Source organism: Wyeomyia smithii, chromosome 2, assembly GCF_029784165.1.
Source record: "Wyeomyia smithii strain HCP4-BCI-WySm-NY-G18 chromosome 2, ASM2978416v1, whole genome shotgun sequence".
NCBI lineage: Eukaryota > Metazoa > Arthropoda > Insecta > Diptera > Culicidae > Wyeomyia > Wyeomyia smithii.
The window spans coordinates 236,611,437-236,636,695 of record NC_073695.1 but is presented as its reverse complement, the minus strand read 5'-3'; the positions used below and the strand labels follow the sequence as shown (position 1 = coordinate 236,636,695).

General features: G+C 39.5%; 1 protein-coding gene across 2 annotated transcripts; it reads left to right on the top strand.

The window, feature by feature from the left end:
• Nucleotides 1-2,673: 2,673 nt before the first annotated feature.
• LOC129722006 (polyamine-transporting ATPase 13A3) lies at nt 2,674-23,759 on the top strand. Of its 2 annotated transcripts, none has more exons than XM_055675176.1 (3): nt 2,674-3,524; nt 3,671-4,535; nt 20,071-23,759. In XM_055675176.1, the coding sequence occupies exons 2-3, from the start codon at nt 4,006-4,008 to the stop codon at nt 23,528-23,530; spliced, it is 3,990 nt and encodes a 1,329-aa protein (XP_055531151.1). In that variant the 5' UTR covers nt 2,674-3,524; nt 3,671-4,005; the 3' UTR covers nt 23,531-23,759. The 2 variants fall into 2 exon arrangements, with proteins under 2 accessions (XP_055531151.1, XP_055531150.1); XM_055675175.1 differs by having other exon boundaries at nt 3,666-4,535.
• The last annotated feature ends 1,500 nt before the right edge of the window (nt 23,760-25,259 follow it).

The window sequence follows — 25,259 nt, the reverse complement described above, 5'->3', positions numbered from 1 at the left end:
TGACTGGACCGATTTTCATAAAATTAATTGCAAATGAAAGGTCTAGTTGCGCCATAGGTTGCTATTGAATTTCATTGTAATCGGATTTATAGTTTGGAGGTTATGTATCACAATGTAAAAATCACGAAACATCATTATCTGAGAAACCACATAACCGATTTCAATAAAACTGGTTTCAAATGATCGGGCTGTCTCCAGAACCCTTAACTTTTAAATTTCGTTATGATTGAACTTATGGTACAAAAGTTATGTAAAGAAAAGTTATCCTGAGGTTGTTTAAACTCACTCATTTTTCTCAGGGATGGCTGAACCGATTTCCACAAAATTAGTGTCAAATGAAAGGTCTAGTTGCCCCATAAGTTGCTATTGAATTTCATTGTAATCGGATTGTAACTTTGTCCGTTGCTCATAAAAATGTGAAATCACATAATGAAAGTAAACATATTGACTTTCTCCTAACGATCACTGGCTAATTAAAAGGTAGAAAAGTGATCTAAATGGCTGAATATCATATACTACTCGACTCAGTTCGACGAATCGAGCATTTTCTGCATGTATGCATGTATATGTTTGGTGTATATGTTTGTGTGTGGGTGCGTACGTGTGTATGTGCACCACTTTTTCGCACTCACTTTTCTCAGAGATGGTCTGACTGATTCTTTCTATCTTGGTGTCAAATGAAGGGTCTATTTGCTGCTTATGTTGCTATTGAATTTCATTGTAATCAAACTTTTAGTTTTGGCGCTGCGTCAGAATGTGAAAATCGCTTTTATATCTCAGAAGCTATGAACATAGTTGAATTCAAATTAATGAGCTTTTGAACCCCTAAACAATGAATTTCATAATGTTTGAAAGTTATAGAAAGAAACGTAACCCGCAGACTGTTTAAAACTATAGCTACGATCAAAATATGTGGTCTCAACATCATTTAAATTTGATATTGTACTATTTCAATCTTTGCGGCCTTGCTCGGGATTGAAGTTGAAATTAAAAGTCATTTCTATCATTTCACTTTTTTTTAAGTCATTTCAATCATTTCACTTTTTCAAAAGGGCCAAATGTCGTATATCACTCAACTCAGTTCGACGAGCTGAGCATTTTCTGTATGTGTGTGTGTAACGCTCTCCCAATCTCACTCGATTTTCTCAAGAATGGCTGGACCGATTTCAATGTAAATAATTGCAAATGAAAGGTTTAGTTGCCACATAAGACCCTATTGAATTTTATTGTAATCTGATTTCTAGTTTAGAGGTTATGTATCAAAATCTAAAAATCACGAAACATCAATATCTCAGAAACTACGCAACCGATTTAAACGAAATTGATTTTAAATGAACGAGCTCCCTAAAAAAACCCTTAACTTTCGAATTTTATGAAAATTGAACATATGGTTCAAAAGTTATGGAAAGAAACGTGTCCTGGAGACTATTTAATCTCACTCATGTTTCTCAGAGTTTGAATGAGAAAGGCTGAGTCTGGCCGCTAGGTGGATTAATTTAGGTTTTTCTTAATTTGACACTTTTTAAACCTCATTAGCACCCATTACTAAAGTAATTTTTCACATATAACATTAAGGAAAATTTCCTATTTTTTTAACATCGTGGTGATAAAATATATGAGAGATGCGTAGCCTCAAGGCTCAGAGTTCGCTTTGACAAGAAGATGGTCATGAGTTCGAATCAGATGTCAGAGGGACTTACACGCATGGATTTATTCTCAGGCTTCCCCACTTCAACTCTTCCCTTAAGCTGAATTCTAAAAAAAAACAGTTGATGAACATTCTTTAGGCAATTATATTTGTCGATGCTTGGCACGGCTCAGTAAAGAAGAGCAATCGAGTTGAGCGTTAAAGGGAAGAGTGAAAACATAAAAAATCGTCACTTACCACGGTGACAAAAAAGTACCTTCCTTTCCCTTATAGTCTTTAAAGATGCAGAGGTGAATTCGGTTTATAGCAACAACGATTGGAACACTTTTTTCTCTTCTTCCCCAACCGACCATATGGACGTGGCCGGATCGATATTGATCTATACAAAGTGGAAGTTACTGAATTGTTGTATATTGAAGACGGTAAATTAATCCAAAATTAACTACCATACGGTGGTTCTGTGTACAACTTCACTAGCTCAGATCCATCACAGAGGAGAAAATATGGAATAAGTGATCGTGCAAACTCAAGCTCAAGGTGACAATATTATATTACTGGATCATCAGCAAAGCAAAGCAAAAATTGTAAAGTCACATGTACCCTTAGGACTTTTTACGAAAGAAAAATTTTTTACTTTGTCGTAAGATGTGGAAATGGTATTTTTTTGCGCATTTTACTAAAATTGAAGCGCTTTTTTCATTCTTGCATGAAAAACATCCTTAGTAAATTGGGCATGTTTATAAATCATATCGTATAACAAGGACATCTTACATCGTTTGATATGTTCTTAAATTAAGATGTAGAAACAATAGCATGCTCTCCAGATGAAACCCAATACAATATTGAGATCTGAACTGTTGTGAAGTGAGTGTATCTGCTTGATCCAGGACACCTTTCACACTTGCGATACTCATTCCACAGACAGACAAAAAGCACGAACGCTGTGTTCTCCCGCTATATCGTGTTGCGGCTTGTTTAGAATCGCCACGACTGGCGCGACTATCTAGTCAGTATGATTTCTGAAACTCGTGCGTTCACAGCTGCTAGTCATATCGTCACGACGAACGTCTTTTTCACCTGCTTCACACCCAAAGAAGCTGAAGCTGTGTACTCGTCAGCAGCGACTTATTCACCACAGAAAGCGCCGAAACAGTTTGCCATAATTCGAGCAAACCGAAGCCGGTGGTGAGTTCCCGAGCGGTTCGATAAAATTACAAGCAAATATGTCAGACTCATGAGTGAAAAATTTTGACAGACCTGAAACCATTCCAGTCCACACTTTCAGTGCGGTGCGTGCGTTTCAGCTTCAATCGTGTGAATTGTGGATCGGTCCGGATTTTCGTTCGATATTGGTGCTGATATTTCTTGCTAGGTGTGTGAAAATTGCACGGGATGTAAATTCTATGCTTGAAGTGTGCCCACGAAAGGCAGTGAGGTTGTGCTTCGAGTTAACTGTGATAAAAAGTGATCCATGTGCTTGAGCATGTTAGCTGAAGTGTGAAGAAAACCAAGTGTCTCCTGGAAATTCTGAACTAGGCATTTTTCAACTTCACTCTGTCGATGAGCTGAGACGAAGATCTTGTGACTCAAGAGGTGGCCCACGAAGGCACTCCGATGTAGTTTCGAAACAAGGCGAAATTTAGATTTTTCTATTGAAAGGAAGCAAAAATCAGAACACTGCATGCCGCTGTCCTTTGAAATCATGCAAAATACCAGGTTCTGTACCAATATGGTTTTTGTGTGATTGACAAGTGTTGATAAAAGCGGCAGTATTATCAAATCGTAAATCCTAGCCACCGAGAAAATCGATTGCGTGTCACACATTTCGTACAGCGAGCAATAACGCATCGACAGAACGAGTGCCAGATAGCGAGAGGTAGGAACCACATTATAGTAATGCTTATGTAATTTTTGTAATTCCAAAATTGGAATTGATAATCCCATTAACTCATACTTCGAGTGCGTGCGTTTCGTCGGAATTTTCATTGATTCTATGTCTTGTTATTTCCTTTTGCAGAATAGATGAAAAAATAAACTCCGACCGCACTGATAGAAGTTGGAACCTAGCGTTGTATTAGTGACCATCGTGAAATGCTTCATTCGTCAATAGTTTCTCAGACCGTCAGCCACAATCGTTTCATCAGAAGATAGCACCGATATCTAGCAGCCCTAGTACTCCGCTGATTACGACCGCCAGCAGTGCACGACCCCTGCAAAATATCACAGCAACGGCCGTGCGGCCATAATTACCTCCGTTTGATTTTCAAGACGAAAATTACGAGGGCAAAGCCCCCCTGACCTTCGCTCGGTGGCGAAGTTTGACTGGTTGTGTCCACCGGTACCAGGGGGATACAGAAATGCCACTCGAAACTAGCGACCATCCCGTTCCCACTCCTTCGCCGCCGGCCGGTTCACCGGTTCCAGCGGCGAAGGACATTCCGGACCAAGCCAATGGTTACCAGGAACTGTACAGTTCGATTCGCAGCAAAAAGTCGATTAAGTCCAAAATCTCGGTCAACTCACTGCGCTACGATCGAGACAAGGAAAAACGCTATGCCAATGGCATGTCCACGCTGGTGGAGCTCCTGACGGAAACTTCCCAGGCATCCGTACACGACATCTTGAACGATGGCGACGAAGATCAGATGTTCGTGACTGGTTATGAAAAATCGCCGCTTCGTATGTTTTTCTGCTACATTGGATACTTTCTGACCTTCGGCATTCTCCGACTGGTCATGCACTGGTGGCAACACTGGCTGCTGCTGGCAACCCACCGCAAGTGCTCGCTGGAGGTGGCTCAGAAGGTGCTGGTACACGAGCGCTACCAGGGCAAACATGATGCCTACTACGTCAAGAGCGTTGTGACGCTGAATGCCGACGCGATCAAGTGAGTAAAGTAGGGGTTTTCATTTGTGGTTAGGTTCTCGTAAAGGCAAGGAAATCAAGCGTGTAAAGAAAACCAAGGCTGTTCTGACAGCTTCGAAATCGATCGGTGCACGTTGACTGGGGGGTGGTTTTGAGTAATTACTAGAAAGGGGAATCCCGGAAGGTTGCGCGAAGCTATTAGCTCAAAAACAATAAACTTCAGTCTTATTAGGCTTCTTAAAAGTTTTATTTAACTGTTCTATCTTCTGTTCATTTTACTTTTATTTTTGCTTGAAAAATTGATAGGCAGAATTTATCCGGCTACGAACCAAATAATGTTTTATAGATCAAGTTTGCCAATTTTCAGGAAAAAGTAAAATACATTCACTAGGAGTCCTAGTCTAGAACTCTTGACATAATTCACAAATAGATTCAAAGTTGGTATACGCATCTATTGTGAATGATTTTTTGTAAATCGTCAAAAATAAACTAAAAAAAAATCAAACCTTTTTTCTGTCAAACATCGTATTTAAAGTCTTTTCTCAATTTCGAAACCTGCTTGAGTATGATAGTTCTTAAGTTTTGGTACTAAAACGAATGACGACAATTTTGATAGTTTTCCTACCAAAATGCGCGTATGACGCGAAACTCAATCAAGCAACGAATTAAAGGCGACAATCATCTGAATTGATAGCTGATAAAAATGACACAAGCCACCAAAAAAATGGTGCTTTATTTGAATTTCGAGCAGCGTGCACATTTTAAAGAGAGGAGCGCAAATCAATCCCAATTTCAATCAATCGAACGGCGCTCTGAGCAAACCAATCAGTTAAATTTGCTGATCAAATTATACATCTCCAACCTAAGAATATATTGAGCTGCGCAGGAGAACATTCTATGCAATGCATATTTCGCCATGGTATCTGGTTGTTCTAACTTAACCGTAAATTCTCTGGGAGGCACGTGCTTCAGCGAGCTGCCAAAGCGAATCAATAATCCACAATTCATTTGGCAGCAGCTGAAAACTCGTAGACCTACAATTATCAACACTAGAAAATAGCTTGTCGGTTCGCATTTTGTTATTGTCAATACGCTTAGCAACAGTGTGTGTATACATTCGAATGACGCGTTTTATGGCATGAATTGTGAACTCGATTGCCATAAATATGAATCTTTACCTCGACAGCTAGATGAAACTGGCTTAAACCACTTTTCGTCTCTAGCAATGGTGGATTTTTGTCGGCGACAAAATAGAACGCCGGAAGGTGCATTTTGGGAGCTCGCGTCGTTCTTTTAAGTTGGAGTGCGTGCGTGCCGCCAAACGTGCATGGCAAGGTGGAGCCAAACATGTCAGAACGTGAACACACGCGGAACGCATTTTGCAAAGCAATGTGGCAAAATTTAAATGCCGTCATTTACATTCCACCGAAGCTGCCTGCCATAAAAGATAAACAGAGGATCGCGCGTCACACGCCGTTGTCATGTATCAGCGCAAGCGTCTTTAATAGGATATAAAACAAGGCACAAATCGTTTTCTTTTAACCAGGTTTTGCAGCGATGTGCCAAAAATTTACAAAAACTAATCTTCAACTCAAAAAAAGCGCATGGACGAAAAAATGTCACCACAAAATTTGCGCAGGTTTCAAAATGTTAAAATGCAAAAACTTGAGAACTGCTTTTCAAAAAGCTTATCTAAAGTGCATTTTAAAGTCTCCGTATCAGGTTTCCCTGTGGAACAAACTTGTTTGGTTGCCATCTTCACTGCTACACTCATAGGTGAGCATTCACTTGCGATCAAAAGAATCCAGCAACAAAATGTGAATTTTTTTTTGAGCTTGGTTTACTAATTGGTGACGCTTTAGCTTAGCTCAGCTAAGCTTGACTAACTGCACATATCAATGGTTGCACTCCGTGATTGATCCGAATCAGTAAAAATGCACAGTGAATCAACTGAATGGGGCTGGGAGTGACAAACCATTCCCATTGTAAAAGTTTTAGTGACTCAATACTATGAAGGGACAATAACGACGCCGAGTTGTTACTTCCGAATGGGGTGAATGTTGCCAAATTCTTGATTCGAAGGCTAATGACATACTGAGGCGTCAAATGAAGCGAAGCAAAAAGCGTCGCAAAGGCGTCTGAGCTACTTCTTCGAACGTCTATATGAAACGCTCAAACCGGTCATACTGGAGCGGCAAAGACGCGTCGGTAGAGGCGGCGAAACAGAACGAGTAGTGTTTTGACGCGCGTATACGTACGCGGTAATACCATACTCAGACTAAATCTTTCATCGCCATAGGTGCTTTATATTTGCTTTGTTTTGGTTTGGTAATTGAAACGAAGCAAATAAAATACATTTTCATTTAGAAAATGTCAAAATGTTTAGAAAATGTTAGTGCAGTAATACCATGTTCAGACTAAACCTGATGTCGCCAGGTGCTTTATATTGGCTTTATTTTGGTCTTAAATCTTAGAAAAGAGAAAAAGTAGGATAGAAAATACTATCGGGAAAATTTTTCAGGTCGTCGGAAAAATAACACTGGTATTTTTGATTGATATTGTCGAGTATTGATTCGAATTGGCAGGAATCTAGCATGCTTAACTTCTTTGGTCGCGAAGATGCAAGCCGCTGAGTAACTAGCTGTGCTTACATGGGTTTTTCGAATCCTAATAGATATTATAAACTAGTTGAACGTTGCTCGGGGTCAACGGGTTTAAAATTTAGAATAATTTCTTATATTTTTTACTACGTCTGTAGCGCAACACACTTCAGTAATATTATTTTATTTCATAAAAAAATCTCTATGTTTACTAAAAACGTAATTTATCGTGCTTGAAGAAGCAAAAAAAAATCTACATTGGACGAATTCATATTTCCTTCAAACAAAACCGATACTGAAATCTAGGAATATGACAATACAACGCATTTGCGACGCTCGCTCCAGTATGTCAACGCTTCTGTTTATTCCGCTTCTCAAACGCTTAACGCTTCGCTTCATTTGACGCCTCAGTATGTCATTAGCCGAAGCTATGCCTTACCAGGTTTTCTACATCAGTAAACCGGCATGCCTAGTTCGACGCTTGGTCAGACACTATACTGACAACTGTTCTCTCTTTTTACTCTAACAACCTCATTGATAAGCTATTCATGAGCGCTCACATACAGCTAAAGCTTACACATGAAACGAAGCTATCTTGTGTTGCGCACTGCCTCGTTTGCATTATAGCATCTCGTGAATCATAATTACCTGACAGCCTGCTCGGAATTGTGCCGAAGGATTTCACGCTGTAAAGGCTGTCATTAGTGACAGTTTGGAAGAACCAACATTCATAAGGAGATGAAAAATAACAGCCCATTTGGCATTGCATGTGTGTGCTGTCGGACTGTGTACTGAACATGTGGGGAGTATAGAGAGCTGTGCAAAGTGCAATACAATAAGAGCCGGATTAGTTTGAAATTTGCTGTCATGGAAACACAGTCATTTTCAGAATCCTGTGCTTGGTACATTCTCTAAAAATGTGGCTTTCGGCTTTCCAGCAAATACTGACCATTTTTTTTTTCAAACACATGGCATATTGATTATAGCATATGAAACATCCGATCTGGCAACTATAAACGATATATGCTCATTCCAGAATTTACCCCAGTATAGTGAAGAAAGACGTAGTCCTACGTCAAAAAAGGTTAGAATTTTCAATAAAACTAATCTTTTTATTTGAGCCCATTTGAATAGTTGGATTTATGTGATGTTTTCAGCAAATTTGTTGAAAGCATTTTGGCGTTTCAGGAAAAAGTTTATATCGGATGTAAGACCCGATTTTTTTACCTAAAAACTACACGTTGTTAGCTAAACATTGATACTTGTTCGAACTTAAAAAATTAGAAGTAAAAAATTAAAAAATTTGATTTTCTGAAAAAATGGTAAAAAATTATTGTCTCCAATTTCGCCGAAGAATAGTGTCAAATCATTTAGATTTTTAACCTGTTTTTTATCGTTATTAGACAATCGGCTCAGGAGATAACCTCAAAGTTTGCTGCTGCCAGTTCAGGGATATCAAGTTAAAGAATTAAAACTTCTTTTAGTATCTAAATAGTTTATTCGATCGGTATAAAGCAAAGCAAAGCCTTGGTGCCACATTCCGATTCGGAACTTGACCTTCTGTTTATTTATACACAGACTTCGCAGCCGACTATTTAGTGTACAGGACAATTGTGGGGCTAGCGCTACGATCCTACTGACACTAACAGTCTCTCCTGGCTTGTTAGGCCAGCATCGTACCTTAAGACCATCTGGGAAATTAAAGTGATCGGTATATTGTCTTCGAAAATAAAAAAAATCACAGTTTTCATTTTTTTCGGAAAACCAAATTACTATCTACAACATTACCGAAGATGTCACACCGATCAAATAAACCGTTCTGGCTTCAATAATATTTCTCATTAAATCATCAATACTCTTTTTACGTAAACATTTTTACGAATTAGTCGTAATTCAAACAAATGACACCTTCAGCTCATAGAAATATTTGTGCAAAGTTTCAACCAGATCGAAAATTGTCGATCAGAGTGGTTGCATTTTTTTCTAAATTGTGGATAAGCCTCAAATTTTGCTAAAAAATGATAGGTCGTTATTAAACTGAATATTTGGTTTTATTCCAGGATCATTTAGTTCCAGATCCTTTAAGAAGATTGTTTCTATATTCTCTCTACCGAAATAGAACAGGCACGACTTTTGTATACATAGTACTTTGAATTTTTATTAACTTCGTCTTATTACGGCCTTTGCAATGCAAAAATCTAATAAGCTCTATAAACTTTTGAAATCATTTCACAATGGTCATGCAGTATGTCATTAGGTTAAGTTCCATTGCTTCCTTATTTTGATAACAACCGAAAAGCCCATCATAGTCTTTCCAAAGAACGTTTAAGATGTTTTGCAACTTGCATTTGTCTTTTTTAGACTGGATATGTATTGTATAATACATAAACGGAAAGAGTATGTTAGTTCGTGAATTTAAACCAGATATTACTAACTGCAAAACCGTCACGCCCCTCAACCTAGGAGAGGGAATACAGAAACATGAGGAAATATATCAGACAAAATTATCGATAAATTCCGGCAAACAACCGTGGCAAGGTTTTTAAAGATGAAAAATGAGTTTTTTGTTTCCTTACAATTACAGTCGCTTAATTCGTCAAGTTGAAAATAAATCTTTAAACAGTTTTAAGTGAATACAAATAATAAGTCTTTGAATGCGTCTCAGTGCGAACCCGAAAAAAGTACCAAAATACATTTTTACGGCGAGACCAGTGAATGGATAATGTTTTTAATTGAAAACATGGTGATCAGGGAGAAATAACGATTCCTGAATGTTTTTTCCATGCAGATATTTGTAAATACAGATTACAATATTTTACAGAAACATACAGATTCCTACATATTTTCCACGAAATCTGTAGATTTTATACAGATTCTCATGCAAAAAATATTAAAGATTTTCTTATTTTTTTGGAGATCCCAGGGTATGGTGCTGTTCTATATTCGTTGCATGCCGAGCCGAAGACGAGCATCAAACATCGATTGCTTAATGCGCGCCTTTGGCTCGGTTCGGTAAAACACGCACCATTCTTAATGCTGTGTGTGCTTTGTCAATGTTTTCCTAGCATGTTTTCCTTCAGGACATCAGTTTTAATAACATTCTCACAGCGAGTGATTAAATTATCTGTTGAATTGTGGCGTTTATTACTTTCAAGGATATCATTTATTTTGAATATGAGAATGAATGAAAGCGTATCGTATTTTCAGAGGAAGGTAATTTTCTGCGTTACATTTTTTAAACACAGGAGGATGGGGATCGAAAAATTATTGGATGCCGCCTTATGGTAATAAAGTTTAGGTAGGGGTTCAGAAAATAACAATATTTGTAACATTACCCAACGAAACATAAGAACAAAGTGATGATTTTAATCGTTTTATTTCTTTTTTGACTAGAATAATATTATCAGTAATCAGAATTCATCAACATTATCGTTGAATCAACGAAATTGACGCCCTTTTCTTAAGGCTTCAAAGGACAGAGCTTTTCTACAATATGCTCCTTCCTTGATTTCTCGATTTGTGCTTTTAAATTGGACAGTAATTGAAGGTTGAACGTTGACTTCTGTACTTTTTTCAATTGTAACTGTGTAAACAGTTTGACTTTCTGGAATTCTCCCCCAAAGCACACCTTTTATCCGTTAAAATCCGTTGCGCGCTTCCTATGTCTAATAGCTTCTGTCTCAGATACGCCTAGATCTTCCGGCACTGGCTCTGGCTTTATGAAAGCAAACATTTTTTGAGCGACTAGAAGAAGTGAAAAAAAAATCGCTGTTTCTTCAACAACGTTGATAACATAACTCCAGTCAGTTAACCATTTTTCACAAATCATACTTTCGGCAACGAACATATTATTGCATTATGTACAGATCTGATTGTTGAAATTTGTCCAAACACTTACACATACGTCAGTTTGGGAGTTTACGACAGAGCAGTTCTTAACCTTTTTTTTATCCTTGGCGATATTTTCTAAATTAGTTGTACCCTCTATAGTAGTGGTACAATTGATTTACCAAATAGCTTGAGAATCGTTGGGGTAGATGCACTCCGTCAGATGCCTTAGGCCAGGAGAATGCAGTGTGCGCTTAGCGATTTGCAACGAGAGGAGCGCCGTATCGCATACGCCGTCTGCAAAGGCTTCGCTCAAGAACACAATTAGAGTAAGAAAAACAAGCCGGCTTTGACAGACTATGCGCTAGTGGCACGCCTACAGGATTATAATGGCCAAGACTAGAAGAGAGTCGACGCCGGACAAACAATTACCAGCGATGTTAGTGCGGATTATTGAGGTTAAAGTGACCAGAGTGAGTGTGCTCAAACGCGGGACACCAATTTATTTCAGTGAAGATGAGCGGGAGGTGGTGATTTGGTTTGATTGTTATCTCCGGAAAGGTGAAAAACTTCACATATTTCAGTAATCCATAAAACGGCGAGTTGTGGTGTTTTCTCAACCGGACAACCGTCTCAGTGAAAATATGTGATATCTTGTGGTTTACTAGATGAACGCAGGATTGTCCCACGAAATGAGGGACGCCTGGTTACTTAAATTGAGGAACTATTTCCACGCCGTGATCCAAGTCCCTGGCCTCTGGTTGTCGAACCACCACAAACGGTGAGTGACGGCAGCCGGGCAAAGATTGAGGAGGCTACGAATGAGGATCTCTTTGATATCGCAAATTCTTCGAAGATGAGCAAGGCTTTGGAACTAGACGGAATCCCGAACCTACGGCCATAAAGGTAGCCCCCGGGTTGTTCAGGGCGGTCATGCAGAAATGCTTTTTTCCTGTAGCAGATTGAACCACTGCAACCATTGATAGTAGATCTATTGTGCTTAGATGACTGCCGCTTCCCGGATAAGTGGAAGTGACAGAGACTGGTCCTGCTGCCGAAAGCCGGGAAACCACCATATACACCAATCTGTCTGCTAGACACAGAGGGCAAGGTGCTTGAAAGGATTATCCTCAATAGACTTGTGAGACTGAACTGAAGGTGAAGCTTTTACGCTACGGAGTCTCAGCGTGCCGTGTCCTTGTATAAAAATCGTTTACTCGTTTACAGCACGGATGAGGGTCAGGAATGCGCACCAGTCACCGCAGAAGTACCGCAAGGTTTTACCCTGGGCCCGGTATTGTAGAATACCATGTATGACGGTGTGTTGAAACTAGAGTAGTGATTGTTGATCTGGAAATATTCGCAACTGGGATTAAACATTAACAATAGAAACAAGTAATAACGTCTGAAAACGTTAATAGAACATTCCTAAGAAACCCCTATGCAAGGACCGGTAATGAATTAACAGTCCAAAATTCAAATTTTCAGCCAAAGCACTGTCACTCGAGCAAACTCGACAACTACCCTTTTTTTCTAGGACACATCAATTAGCGCACACGGCAAGAATATCGCCAATGTGTTTTTCGATCGTCCCGACAGCCATGATTGCTAAGCGACGTGCCCTCCGTAGCGGGCCAGCGGAAATTTATGATTGAATTTTGTTAATTGAGCGGCGGCTTTAACCAACAAGGCCGTCGCCGCTACCGGCCAGCCAGTGACGCAGAAGCACGTGTCTATGAAATATAAAAAATACCCAGCACTGCATTAACTCGCCCTTCGCGCGACTGCTCTAAGCAAGGGGATGTTCCCGCGTTAATAATAAATTGCTTGCTTTTTTGTTGGATACACAAAATTTATCCCATTTGAAATTAGTGTATTGGTATATTGATTAACGGCTTATTTGATGTGACGACTCGGCTATATGTTATGATTCAACCAATTGCTGGCGGTGACAGTGCGACAGCAATTAGCAGAAGTATTCAAGCGTCGAGTTATTTTTCTCACTGCCATAAATGTTGTTGTAAATAAACACCTCCTACGAACAGTTCTGCGTATTGGATAACTCAAGCTTGCGTGCGACCTTCGAATCACAAGTGTGCTTATCGCTATTTACTGAAGAAAATAGAGAATGTTTACGGTTGATCGCAGACGATCAACATCTTGATTTTTTACTCATGCTGAAGCATTTCTTTTATCAGACCTTGTGCGATGAGAACTAGCACCGCTGTCAGTGCCACAACAGATTGAACAATCACGCTAATCAAACTCTGGCCGGGTTCAGTAGAGTGTAGAATGAAGGGTCAGTCCAGTGCATCAATTCAATGATTGCACAGATCGTTGAAGGTTGAAACCCCGATAAAGTTGATGGAAGATAAAATAAAACTTAGATGGGTAATTCCACATTACTTTGCGAATTGATCCGATCATTCCTGGATTAACTGCAAGTTTGCACCTTCTTTCTTGAGCTCAATTTTTACTAGGCTTCGACAGTCTTCCTAAGTCGACATCCGAACATGTGGCAAACTAGCTTTATTATTCAACGACTTACCAAGGAGGAGAGGGAAAATTAAACAATTGCAAATTAATTTAAGCCACACCATCTCTAAACTGATAAAACCACAATGAAACGTGCTCGGCAGTCACATGCTAGGCACTTATTATGCAGCAATAGAAAAAAATCGGGTGACAATGGGTATTAAAAGGCCCCACGGTAAGATAACAAATTGAATCATATTATTCGCCCTAATCACTCATCTGAATAATATGAGCAGTTGTTATCTTTCTTTTTTTCGAGAAGATAAACAACATCTTTAAAATGGCATTCATTATCACTACGCGGAATAGTAAACTTTCTTTAGCGCACAATTGCGCCAGAGGACCGTATTTCACAAACGTTTCCGATGTTTCCTGACTCATCGGTGATTTTCACTTACGGCACAGGAAGGTGTGCTTCGCTGACTCGGTAAATAATACCATATACCGTTGGACAGTGTGATTGTAGCTGTAGGTCTAACAGCAAAAGTTGCGTTTTTTTTTTTTTCATTCCAACTTGAACGCAAACTGCATATAAAAGTATGAGTTCATCAATGTGGTACGCTGTAGCGTATGTTGTGAAATCCTTTTTTTTTTTTTTTAAGGGGGGATTTGTTAGTAGCTTAAGTATTTATGATAAATATTAGTAAATAATGAGTATGTGTGTCCAATCACAAATGGTGACTTCTCAACACTGTTAGAAATTTGTAATTTTAATTGTTAGGATTTGTTTGCTTTCGCAATTAGGACTTATCATTCGTAGGGATTTAAACCTACTTGTCAGAAAAGGGGAAGTAAACTTACAACTAACTTAATTGCTAACTTATTGGCTATAAAGAGAGCTTATCGTAGCAATTGAGGATTGCAACGATTTTTGTCGAAAATTGTTAATAATTTTATTTGACATAGCTTCTAATGGTTCAACACCAGTAAGTCTATGTAATTCGAGTGTACCAAACCAAGGAGGACGCTTCAAAATCATTTTCAGAATTTTATTCTGAATCCTTTGAAGCGTTTTCTTCCTTGTTGAACAGCAACTTGACCAGATCGGTACAGCATAAAGCATTGCTGGTCTAAAAATTTGTTTGTAAATCAAAAGTTTGTTCTTTAAACAAAGTTTAGAATTCCTGTTAATGAGAGGATATAAACATCTCGTATATTTGATGCACTTGGCTTGTATACTCTCAATGTGCTCTTTGAAAATAAGTTTTTTATCATAAATTAGTCCCAAGTACTTAACCTTGTCGGACCAACTTAAAATAACCCCATTCATCTTGACAACGTGATTATTGTTTGGCTTGAGGAAAGAAGCCCTAGGCTTATGCGGAAAAATTATCATTTGAGTTTTAGAAGCATTGGGAGAGATTTTCCACTTTTGCAAGTAGGAAGAAAAAATATCTAAACTTTTCTGCAATCGACTGCATATGACACGAAGACTTTTTCCTTTTACGGAAATGCTTGTGTCATCGCAGAACAATGACTTTAAGCATCCTGGAGGCAAATCAGGAAGATCTGAAGTGAATATGTTGTACAGGACTGGACCCAAGACTGAACCTTGAGGCACACCTGCTCTGACAGGAAATCTATCAGATTTTGAATTCTGATAGACAACCTGCAGAGTTCGATCAGTAAGATAATTTTTTAAAATTTTGATTAGGAAAATTGGAAAATTAAAAGTTCGCAATTTCGCAATCAAACCTTTATGCCAAACACTGTCGAATGCTTTTTCTATGTCTAAAAGAGCAGCTCCAGTGGAATAACCTTCAGATTTGTTAGCTCGTATCATATTAGTAACTCTGAGCAATTGATGAGTTGTGGAATGCCCATGGCGAAATCCAAACTGTTCATTTGCAAAAATTGAATTTTCGTTGATGTGTGACATCATTCTGTTAAGAATAATTCTCTCAAACAGTTTACTTATTGAAGAAAGCAAACTGATTGGTCGATAACTTGAAACTTCAGCTGGGTTTTTATCCGGTTTTAAAATGGGAGTAATTTTTGCATTTTTCCATAATTTGGGAAAATATGCAATTTTGAAGCAGCAATTGAAAATTTTCACTAAAAATTCCATTGTGCTCTCAGGGAGATGTTTGATTAGTATATTAAAGATTCCATCGTCACCAGGTGCTTTCATATTTTTGAAATTTTTAATAATTGATTTAATCTCATTCAAGTTAGTTTCAATTATTTCTGCAGGTAAAAAATTCTGGGAAGAAATTAAATCAAATTGACGTGTGACTTCATTTTCAATTGGACTCACAAAATTCAAATTTGAGTTATGAACACTCTCAAACTGCTGAGCAAGTCTTTGAGCCTTTTGTTCATTGGATACAAGAAAACGTTCACCATCTTTTAAAACTGGAATAGGCTTTGAAGGTTTCTTAAGAATCTTCGACAGCTTCCAAAATGGTTTTGAATATGGTTTCAATTTTTCAACTTTAGTCTCAAAATTTTGATTTCTCAGAAGAGTAAATCTATGTTTAATCTCTTTCTGTAAATCTTTATAAATAGTTTTAAAAACAGGGTCACGAGAACGTTGATATTGACGTCTGCGGACATTTTTCAAACGAATTAGAAGTTGAAGATTTTCGTCAATTATTGGTGAATCAAATTTCACTTGAGCCTTTGGAACAGAATAGTTCCTGGCATCAACAATTTCACATTTTAATGCGTCCAAAGCGGAATCAATATTCACTTCGTTTTGCAAATCAAGCTCATTATTGAAATTTCTCTCAATATGAGTTTTGTATCTTTCCCAATTAGCCTTGTTATAATTAAAAACAGAGCTCATAGGGTTTAAAACTGATTCATGTGATCAAGAAAAAGTTATTGGAAGATGATCAGAATCAAAGTCAGCATGTGTGATCAAATCACTACATACATGACTTTGATCTGTAAGCACCAAATCAATTGTTGAAGGGTTTCTTACAGAAGAAAAGCATGTAGGACTATTCGGAGACAAAATAGAATAGTATCCTGAAGAACAATCGTTGAATAAAATTTTGCCATTGGAATTACTTTGAGAATTATTCCATGAACGATGTTTAGCGTTAAAATCGCCGATTATGAAAAATTTCGAACGATTTCTGGTGAGTTTTTGTAAATCACCTTTAAAATAATTTTTGAGCTCGCGTGTGCATTGAAATGGTAAATATGCTGCGGCAATAAATAAAATCCCAAGTTCAGTTTGAACTTCAATTCCCAAAGTTTCAATAACTTTCGTCTCAAGATGGGGAAGAGCACGATGTTTGATTCGGCGATGAATAACAATTGCAACTCCACCGCCGGAACCCTGAATCCTATCATATCTATGAACCACGTAATTGGGATCATATTTTAATTTTATGTTAGGTTTCAAAAATGTTTCAGTAATAATTGCAATATGCACATTATTTACTGTTAAAAAGTTAAAAAGCTCATTCTCATTGGCCTTCAATGAGCGAGCATTCCAATTTAATATTTTAATTGTTTTATTTAAAATCATTGCTAAATTTTAAATTAGAAACAATTTTAATAGTAAAATTTGTGCCTATTTGAATGGCTTCAAACATTGATTTTGCCTGCAACATGGCGTTCATAAGATCGAACATTGCCTGTTGCAAAAAAGAAAGTTTACCTGCCGTAATAGGCCCCAGGCAGTTGACATTAGAAAAAATATTTTCGGCAGCAATATTAGCTGAAGTAATAGGTGTACAATTATTTTCTAGCGTGTTTTGCTTACCCATATTAACGGTCATTTTCGAACTACCAACACTAGGCGGTGTAATGTTCGAACTACCTGTAACCTGTGCATAAGTTAAACGGGTATGCAAAGGAGTAGGTAAACTATGCGCCACTGGTACGCTTGGAGAATTTTGTTTTGAAGTTGGTTTTAATTGAGAAATTGAATTTTGTTTACCTTGCCTTGCCTTAACAATTGCTAAACGGACTGGGCATTGATAAAAATTTGACATATGGTTGCCGTTACAATTCGCACAGCGAAAATTTTTACTCTCTTTCACAGGACATGTGTCCTTTTTGTGAGAAGAGTCTCCACAATTAAGACATTTTTGGTCCATGTTACAGAATTTGGAACCATGGCCATAACGTTGGCAAGTACGGCATTGGGTGATATGCTTTTCACCTCCGCCATACTTCCTATAAATTTCCCACTTTACACGCACATTATACAAAGCATGTGCTTTTTCAAAAAATTTTAAGTTGTTAACCTCATTGCGGTTAAAATGAATTAAATAATTAACAAGGGAAATTCCAGTTCTCTGACTGTTTTCGCCTCGTGATTTTTGTTTCATTAGAATTACTTGGGTAGGGGCTATGCCAAGTAATTCTGTTAAAGTAAGTTTGATCTCATCAACGGTTTGATCGTTGGTGAGACCTTTCAAGACAACCTTGAACGGCTTGGCGTTCTTGGTGTCATATGTAAAAAATTTGTACATCTTGTCAGTTAAATACTGAACAAGACGATCACGACCCTTTACTGAGTCGGCTAATAAGCGGCATTCACCTCTACGGCCAATTTGATAGGTAACTTTAACGTCAGAAACAAACGTTGAAAGTTCCTTTTTGAATATATTAAATTCAGAAGAAATAGTTACCACAATAGGTGGAACTTTCTCCTTTTTTAAAGATTTTATATTTTGTATAGTTCCGTTATTAATAACTTCCATTTCACCAGCTTCTTGCTCAGGCAAAATATCAAAAGGATTGTCACTACAGACACTCGATGTGTCAGAAAGAGATGCCTCTCTTTTCCTCCCCGCAGCGATGCGAGGTTTCTTTTTCCGTCCAGCCATTTCAGGTGATACGAAAAAAGTTAAAACAAATGTTAAAACAAATGTTAAATTCAAAAGTAGGTAGTCTTGAGAAAGACTGATGGGAAATAACTTTCAGGTAATCTTTAAAAGACACACTGACAAAACACAAACTTTGAAGCTATAGGCAGTCAAAGACCAGTCCACAAGCAACCGAAAAAACGTCTGATCTGTAGGACAGTTCAAGACGCACTGTTGTGAAATCCTTATTCATTGCATTGAAAGCCAGGTGGATGGCAAGCTATAAAAACTTAAGAGTGTACTTCCACTCAACTCGCACGATATTTTGAAAGCAAACTGTACGCCGTAAGGATTTGCACTCCTCTTCCGTTGGCGTTTGTTCAAAATCTTTTCAGGACTTTTATGGAGAAGATGCTTGAGATTCTCACTAACTGCTGGTTCGAACATGTAGCCAGATTCTGTTTAAAGGTTAGCTTCGTGCACCTGTATATCCTATCAAGGTAAAGTGTGCCGAACGATAGAACATGGAACAGAATGTAGGTCATTGTTATCACATCGGCCCCTAGCAGTGAATGTGCGATGACTTGTCGGAATGTTTCCTCGGCTGTTGTTTGTGTTACGTCCAACCTGAGGATGACATGGATTTTCCCACGCAACGGACTGGTCGTACGCTTTGAACTTTCGCCCAAAATACATGCTGCCAATCGTACTTAGCTTTGCCTGTTCCGTCCTAATTTCGTCACAATACGAAACGCCAACAAGCAAGCAAAAGACTGTCGCTTGGTATGAACTAAGACAGAAACTATTTTGCGCGTCATTAAAAAGGCATTACCCAGGCGAAAGGCTCATGTTTTCGCTTTATGTTTTCCGTGAAACAGCAACGGGCACCTAAAATAGACAAATTTATAATCGATTTAAAACCACTTTGTCATTTTGCAAAATCACCCTGAAACAGTTCTGAAATCGGTACAGGTATAGGTAGGTCCAGTGACCCTCACATAAAACCACGTTGCTATCGCACGAAGGCTACGCTTTGAGATAGGCGAAGATAGGAATTCCAATGTTACCATGCCAGCCGTTTTATGGTGATTGTTATAAATGCATTATCAAAAGCTAATGGCCAGTGATAATACATATTTGCGACGTTGTAAGATCCAATTTCGAGCGGGGTAATTTGGCTGTGATATCGGCAGAATTTAATCAACGCCGAACCGAACTGATATTTTTGTAGCAATTGAGGAGTAATGGGTACCACAAATTAATCGTAGTTAATTGCATAACTTTGAAAAATGAAGATGATAATTTCATCATGAATATCCGGTTGTAGCACGCTCTTTTCTATTTTTTCGATTCTATTTTTTTTTTAAGTAGAGTTTAGAATTCATTTTACTCTTTGCATCATACCAGTTTCTCAATGCCACGAAGCATGTTGATATAAAGTACACGCACAATGTCGTAAAATTCAATTACGAATGCTGTTAGTCATGCACTAATCGATGTCCGTTCAAAGCACGCACTTTGGCTGATTCACTTTTGAACCTAAAAGTAAATTTCAGTTATATAGATATTTTTAGTATAACATTAGAAGGTAAAAATTGAGTCAGACTCACTGCGACGAACTTGTGAAATTCGAGGAAGTTTAGTGGAGTGGGTGCGCTGATGTTGCATCCAGTAATCGAAGCGTCAGTTCCTTCCATTATTGTTCACATTGATCACGAAGGAAACATTAAGGCCTGATTTCCATGCTACGCGCTTGATAAATTAAATTACGTAGGTTTCAACAGTAACACTAACAATCTCCATTTTGTTCTTTCTTCAATTACAGGGAAATTACCAGTGCCCCAGCCAGCAAGAAACCTACCCCGAACGGTGCCAACATCATCAAGGAGCTGCAGCTTATTGGCATCACCGATCCGGTTGCTTTCTTCAGCCAGTTCAGCCCGTTTCAGGCGTCCTTCCATCGATCCGGCGGAAAATTCGAACACTTCGACTCGGTTCGATTCTTCAACTGCAAGAAGCTGCGCTACATCTGGAACAGTGAATCGAAACGATTCCTGAAGCTGAAAGGCCTCGATCTGGACGTTCCCAGTGTGGCGCTCCACCACAACAAAGGCCTGTCGCTGTACGAGCAAAATGTTCGCCGGTTGGTGTACGGTAGCAACGAGATTCTTATTCCGCTGCGAGGGATCATTACGCTACTGTTTCTCGAGGTGCTGAACCCGTTCTACGTGTTTCAAATATTCTCCGTGTGTTTGTGGTTCGCCTACGATTACTACTACTACGCCACAGTGATCCTGCTGATGAGCGCCTTCGGAATCTCGCTATCGATTATTCAAACGCAGAAGAACCAGAAAGCTCTTTACTCGACGGTGAAGAGTAGCGATACAGCAACGGTGCTGAGGGATGGGTGCGAGCCAGAGCAGATCGAAACACGCTTTCTTGTTCCAGGTGACGTTGTCGAAATTCCTGCCAACGGATGCACAATGCAATGCGATGCGGTTTTGATTTCCGGCAACTGTATCTTGGACGAATCTATGCTAACCGGCGAAAGTGTTCCCGTAACGAAAACTCCACTACCGCTGAAACGAGAACTTTACTACGATAAGAAAGAGCACGCTCGACACACCCTGTTCTGCGGGACTAAGGTCATCCAAACCCGGTACATCGGCAGTGAGAAAGTGCTGGTGAAGGTGATAAATACGGGAAACATTACCGCCAAGGGTGGTCTAATTCGGTCCATTCTGTATCCCCCTCCGGTGGATTATAAATTCGAAAAAGATTCGTACAAATTCATCATGGTGCTAGCTTTTGTGGCCGGTTGTGGCTTTTTGTACACAGTTTTGACAAAAATTTGGCGAGGAGTTGGTGCCCTGAAAATTATCGTAGAATCATTGGATCTCATTACTATTGCTGTACCTCCAGCCCTTCCCGCAGCTATGACCGTAGGTCGAATGTACGCTCAAAAGCGGTTGAAGAAAAACAACATTTATTGTGTATCACCAAGGGCAATCAACGTGTCCGGTAGTATCGACTGCGTTTGCTTTGACAAGACGGGCACACTAACCGAAGATGGTCTAGATATGTGGGGTGTTCTACCGAAGGACGGCACCAATCATTTCCAGATTCCATTAACGCAAATTTCAAGACTACCACTGACCGAGCACCTACTCCGTGGCATGGTGACGTGCCATTCGATAACATTCGTAAATGGAGAGATGCGAGGTGATCCACTGGATTTGAAAATTTTCGAGTCAACTGGATGGATTCTGGAGGAGGCCAACGTTTCCGACGAGACCAAGTACGATCTTCTGTTCCCGACGATCGTAAAACCGCCTCGGGGGGACTCGGTGAACGATACGAACCTGGAGCTGGATGTAACGTACGATAACTCCAACGACATCGGTATCGTGCGGGAGTTTTCCTTCACTAGCGCGCTGCAGAGGATGTCCGTAATCACCAGGAAGCTATCGGACAACCATTTTAATGTTTATGTTAAGGGTTCTCCCGAGATGATTAACAGTCTGTGCAAACCGGAAAGTATTCCCGAAGACTTTACCACTAAGTTAGGTTTTTATGCGCAGCAGGGTTACCGGATAATTGCGATTGCTTACAAATCGTTAGACAAGAAGATGAACTACACTAAGATTCAGAAGGTGTCACGGGAGAAGATCGAGTGCGATCTGGAGTTTTTGGGCTTTGTGATATTGGAGAATCGGCTCAAGGCGGACACGGAAGAGGTGATAGACAGTTTGAATGCGGCCAACATACGTTGCATTATGGTGACCGGGGACAATTTGCTGACGGCGGCAAGCGTCGCGCATGACTGCGGTATGGTTATGCCGGGACAAAGCTTAGTAACGCTGACGGCGCATGTGGATAAAAGTAATCTGGGGAAGTATTTCTTAAGCTATGATGTTACCGGACAGCCGCAGCTTACCCAGTCGGATATTATCAATGATAATACGGTTAGTGGTGAGAAGCGTAACGGAAATTACACCCTCATGACCCAGTCGAACAGTGTGAGCAGCTGTGAAACGATGGATACGTGTACGTTGTCCACGCAGTTGAGTAATTTCGAAAAGGATGAACATCGGATAACCGTCGACGGAGTGGATGAGAAATCGGTCAGAGTAGATATGGTGGGGAAGGGAGCTTCGTTTAGGTTCGCTCTAACCGGAAAGACTTGGGCTGTGATTAAGGAGCATTTTCCGGATTTAGTACCTACGATACTAACGTTCGGAACGGTGTTTGCGCGAATGTCCCCAGATCAGAAGCAGCATTTGGTAAGCGATCTGCAAAATTTGGGATACTACGTGGCAATGTGCGGCGACGGAGCTAACGATTGTGGCGCCTTGAAAGCCGCCCATACTGGGATATCGCTGTCCGATGCAGAAAGTTCAGTGGCCTCGCCGTTCACATCGAAGAATCCAACAATCGCCTGTGTACCGAAAGTCATCAAGGAAGGGCGGGCGGCTCTAGTAACTTCGTTCGGTATTTTCAAATACATGGCGGCTTACTCTCTGGTACAATTCGCATCGGTATTAATCCTGTACTCGATTGATTCTAATCTAACGGATTTCGAGTTCCTATACATTGATCTCTTCATCATTTCCGTTGTGGCATTTTTCTTCGGAAAGACATCATCGTACGACGGTCCGCTGGTTAAACAAGTCCCATCGAACTCGCTGATTTCACTGAGCCCATTGCTGTCGCTGGCATTACATCTGATAGTGGCGCTAGGCTTCCAGGTCGCCGGTTGGTATCACATCCAGGCTCAGCCTTGGTTTACACCATTCAATTATACTGACGAGCTAGCATTGAACGACCTGGGCTGCTACGAAAACTACGCCATTTTCAGCATCTCCTGTTACCAGTATATAATTCTAGCGATTGTATTCTCCAAAGGAGCCCCATATCGCGGATCAATCTTCTCCAACTATGGTTTTCTAGCTAGCATCATTTTCAACACGATCGTCTCCATCATACTGACTGTGTATCCTCCGTCATGGCTCCAAGACCTCTTCCAGCTAGTCATTCCCGAAGAGGACATGATCTTTCGGGCCTACATAGTGGCGTACGGATTCGCCAACTTCCTGATTGCACTGTTCATCGAAAAGTATATCATCGATGTGATCGCGTTCAAGAAGCTACGCTACCGATGGCACAACATTGCCAAGTCCCGGCGCAAATACTTAATGATCGAGCACAGCTTCCGCCGAGAGGTGCAGCACCCAAGCGACTTTAAAACCGTGCTCGGCTGGTCTAGCGAGAAGTACGATTACTGACACCTCCTGTGGCGGGTGACGAAGCTGGTGGTGGCAGCAGTGGTAGAGATCCGACTCGACAGAAACCGCCGCTGGCCATTAGAGCGGTTTCACCCGGCAACAGATCGCCGGTAGCGACCGCCAGCGGATGGCTGATAAAGTGTTTTTTTTTTTATAAATATCTGTACTGCAATTGCTGCACCGCAAAACAAAGCAAACTGCCAACATGTTTTTAGGTTCAACGGTTTCGTGGGGAATTTTAGCAGTGTGCGTCTTAGGGTTTGTCTTTAGGTTAAATGTGGAGTTTAGAGTTGTAAGTGCCATAATTGTATTACGTTTTGGTTAAGATCAAACGACGTCAGGAACAAGTTATCAAGATTGGATCTAGCACTAAGAAACTGCTGAAAGGCGACCGCGGCAAAAACAAGGATTCATGAGAAACTAAAAATACAGGAATAACAGCGCTGTGCAGAATCATAATCAAATAATGACAATAATCAAAATTTGTATCAAAGTCATGTATTTAAACTCAATCGGAAAGCTATTAACAAAAAAGCCACAGCTCTTTAGGCTGCCCATATATTTTTTCTTGCTTCTGCACGCGTTATTCAGGACGCTTGTGGTGTGAAGGTTAAGGAATTTTTCAATTACAGAGAAGACATATGATCCTTACACAATAAGAAACAGTACGAGCAGTATATCCAGTAGAAACAACGCCTAATTGGTTTTTTGCTTTACTTAAGATTACTCAGTGTTTGTCTAAAAATTTATAATTATAGGCGCTATTTTTTGCATCAGTAAATGTTTGGAATTTATAATTTTATTTTTTATTCGACTTCAATATCTAGCGCAAGAAAATACATGCGACTCACCTGATTCCTTCCCTGTAGTGTTATAGCACCTGAAAAACACAAAAAAGATAAAATATTTATCGAGAATATATCCTACTCGTATAACAATAAACAGACTTAAATACCTAAACCTTCATCTAACACAACTAAAAATGCAAAAGTCAATCACATCTATCGAACCGATCGGGATTGATGTCGCCCGGAACGCAATCAAAACCAGTTAGAACATTCTATCGGAATCGACTATACTATGTACTATCTCCGTCACAGATCGAAACCAACACTTACAGTAAACTGTAGGTAAAACTCGCACATCAGGCGTATTATTAAGCATTAAATATGGTCAATCCAGCTTGTCTGTGTTTGATTTTCTGTATGCAAAGGAACAGCTAAAGTTCCACACATTCTCACTATTGTTAAGCGCTAGCCGTAAAAATTGCTAGATAACCCTTAGGACATACCTTCTTGGGCCTTCTCTCAGGCTGTATGAGAAATTTTGCATTTTTTGTGCAACAAATGGCGCATCTTGAAGTAATGTGTTTTTAGAAACCACTAGGGCTGAAGTGCGGTTGAATTCAATATAACTACCGATTGTAACAAGCAAGCGAGGACTTATTTATTTAGAAAAAAAAAACATAAATGGTGTTGGTTGGCGCTTTGCTACGTAGAACAATGACCATAATTTAATTTAAAAATTGAACCGGGAATCCAGCGTTAAAAGGACCAGTCACATAGTGGCTGAGTTCGGCAACAGCATACTTAAGCATTGATTTAGGTAGTTATAACAATTATATTAACAGCCAGGAAATATTTATGACCACCACAAATCTTTAGCATGATTTTTTTTGCATATATTTATCGTAATAACTTGTTACACATTTTAGCGAAACAGATACGAG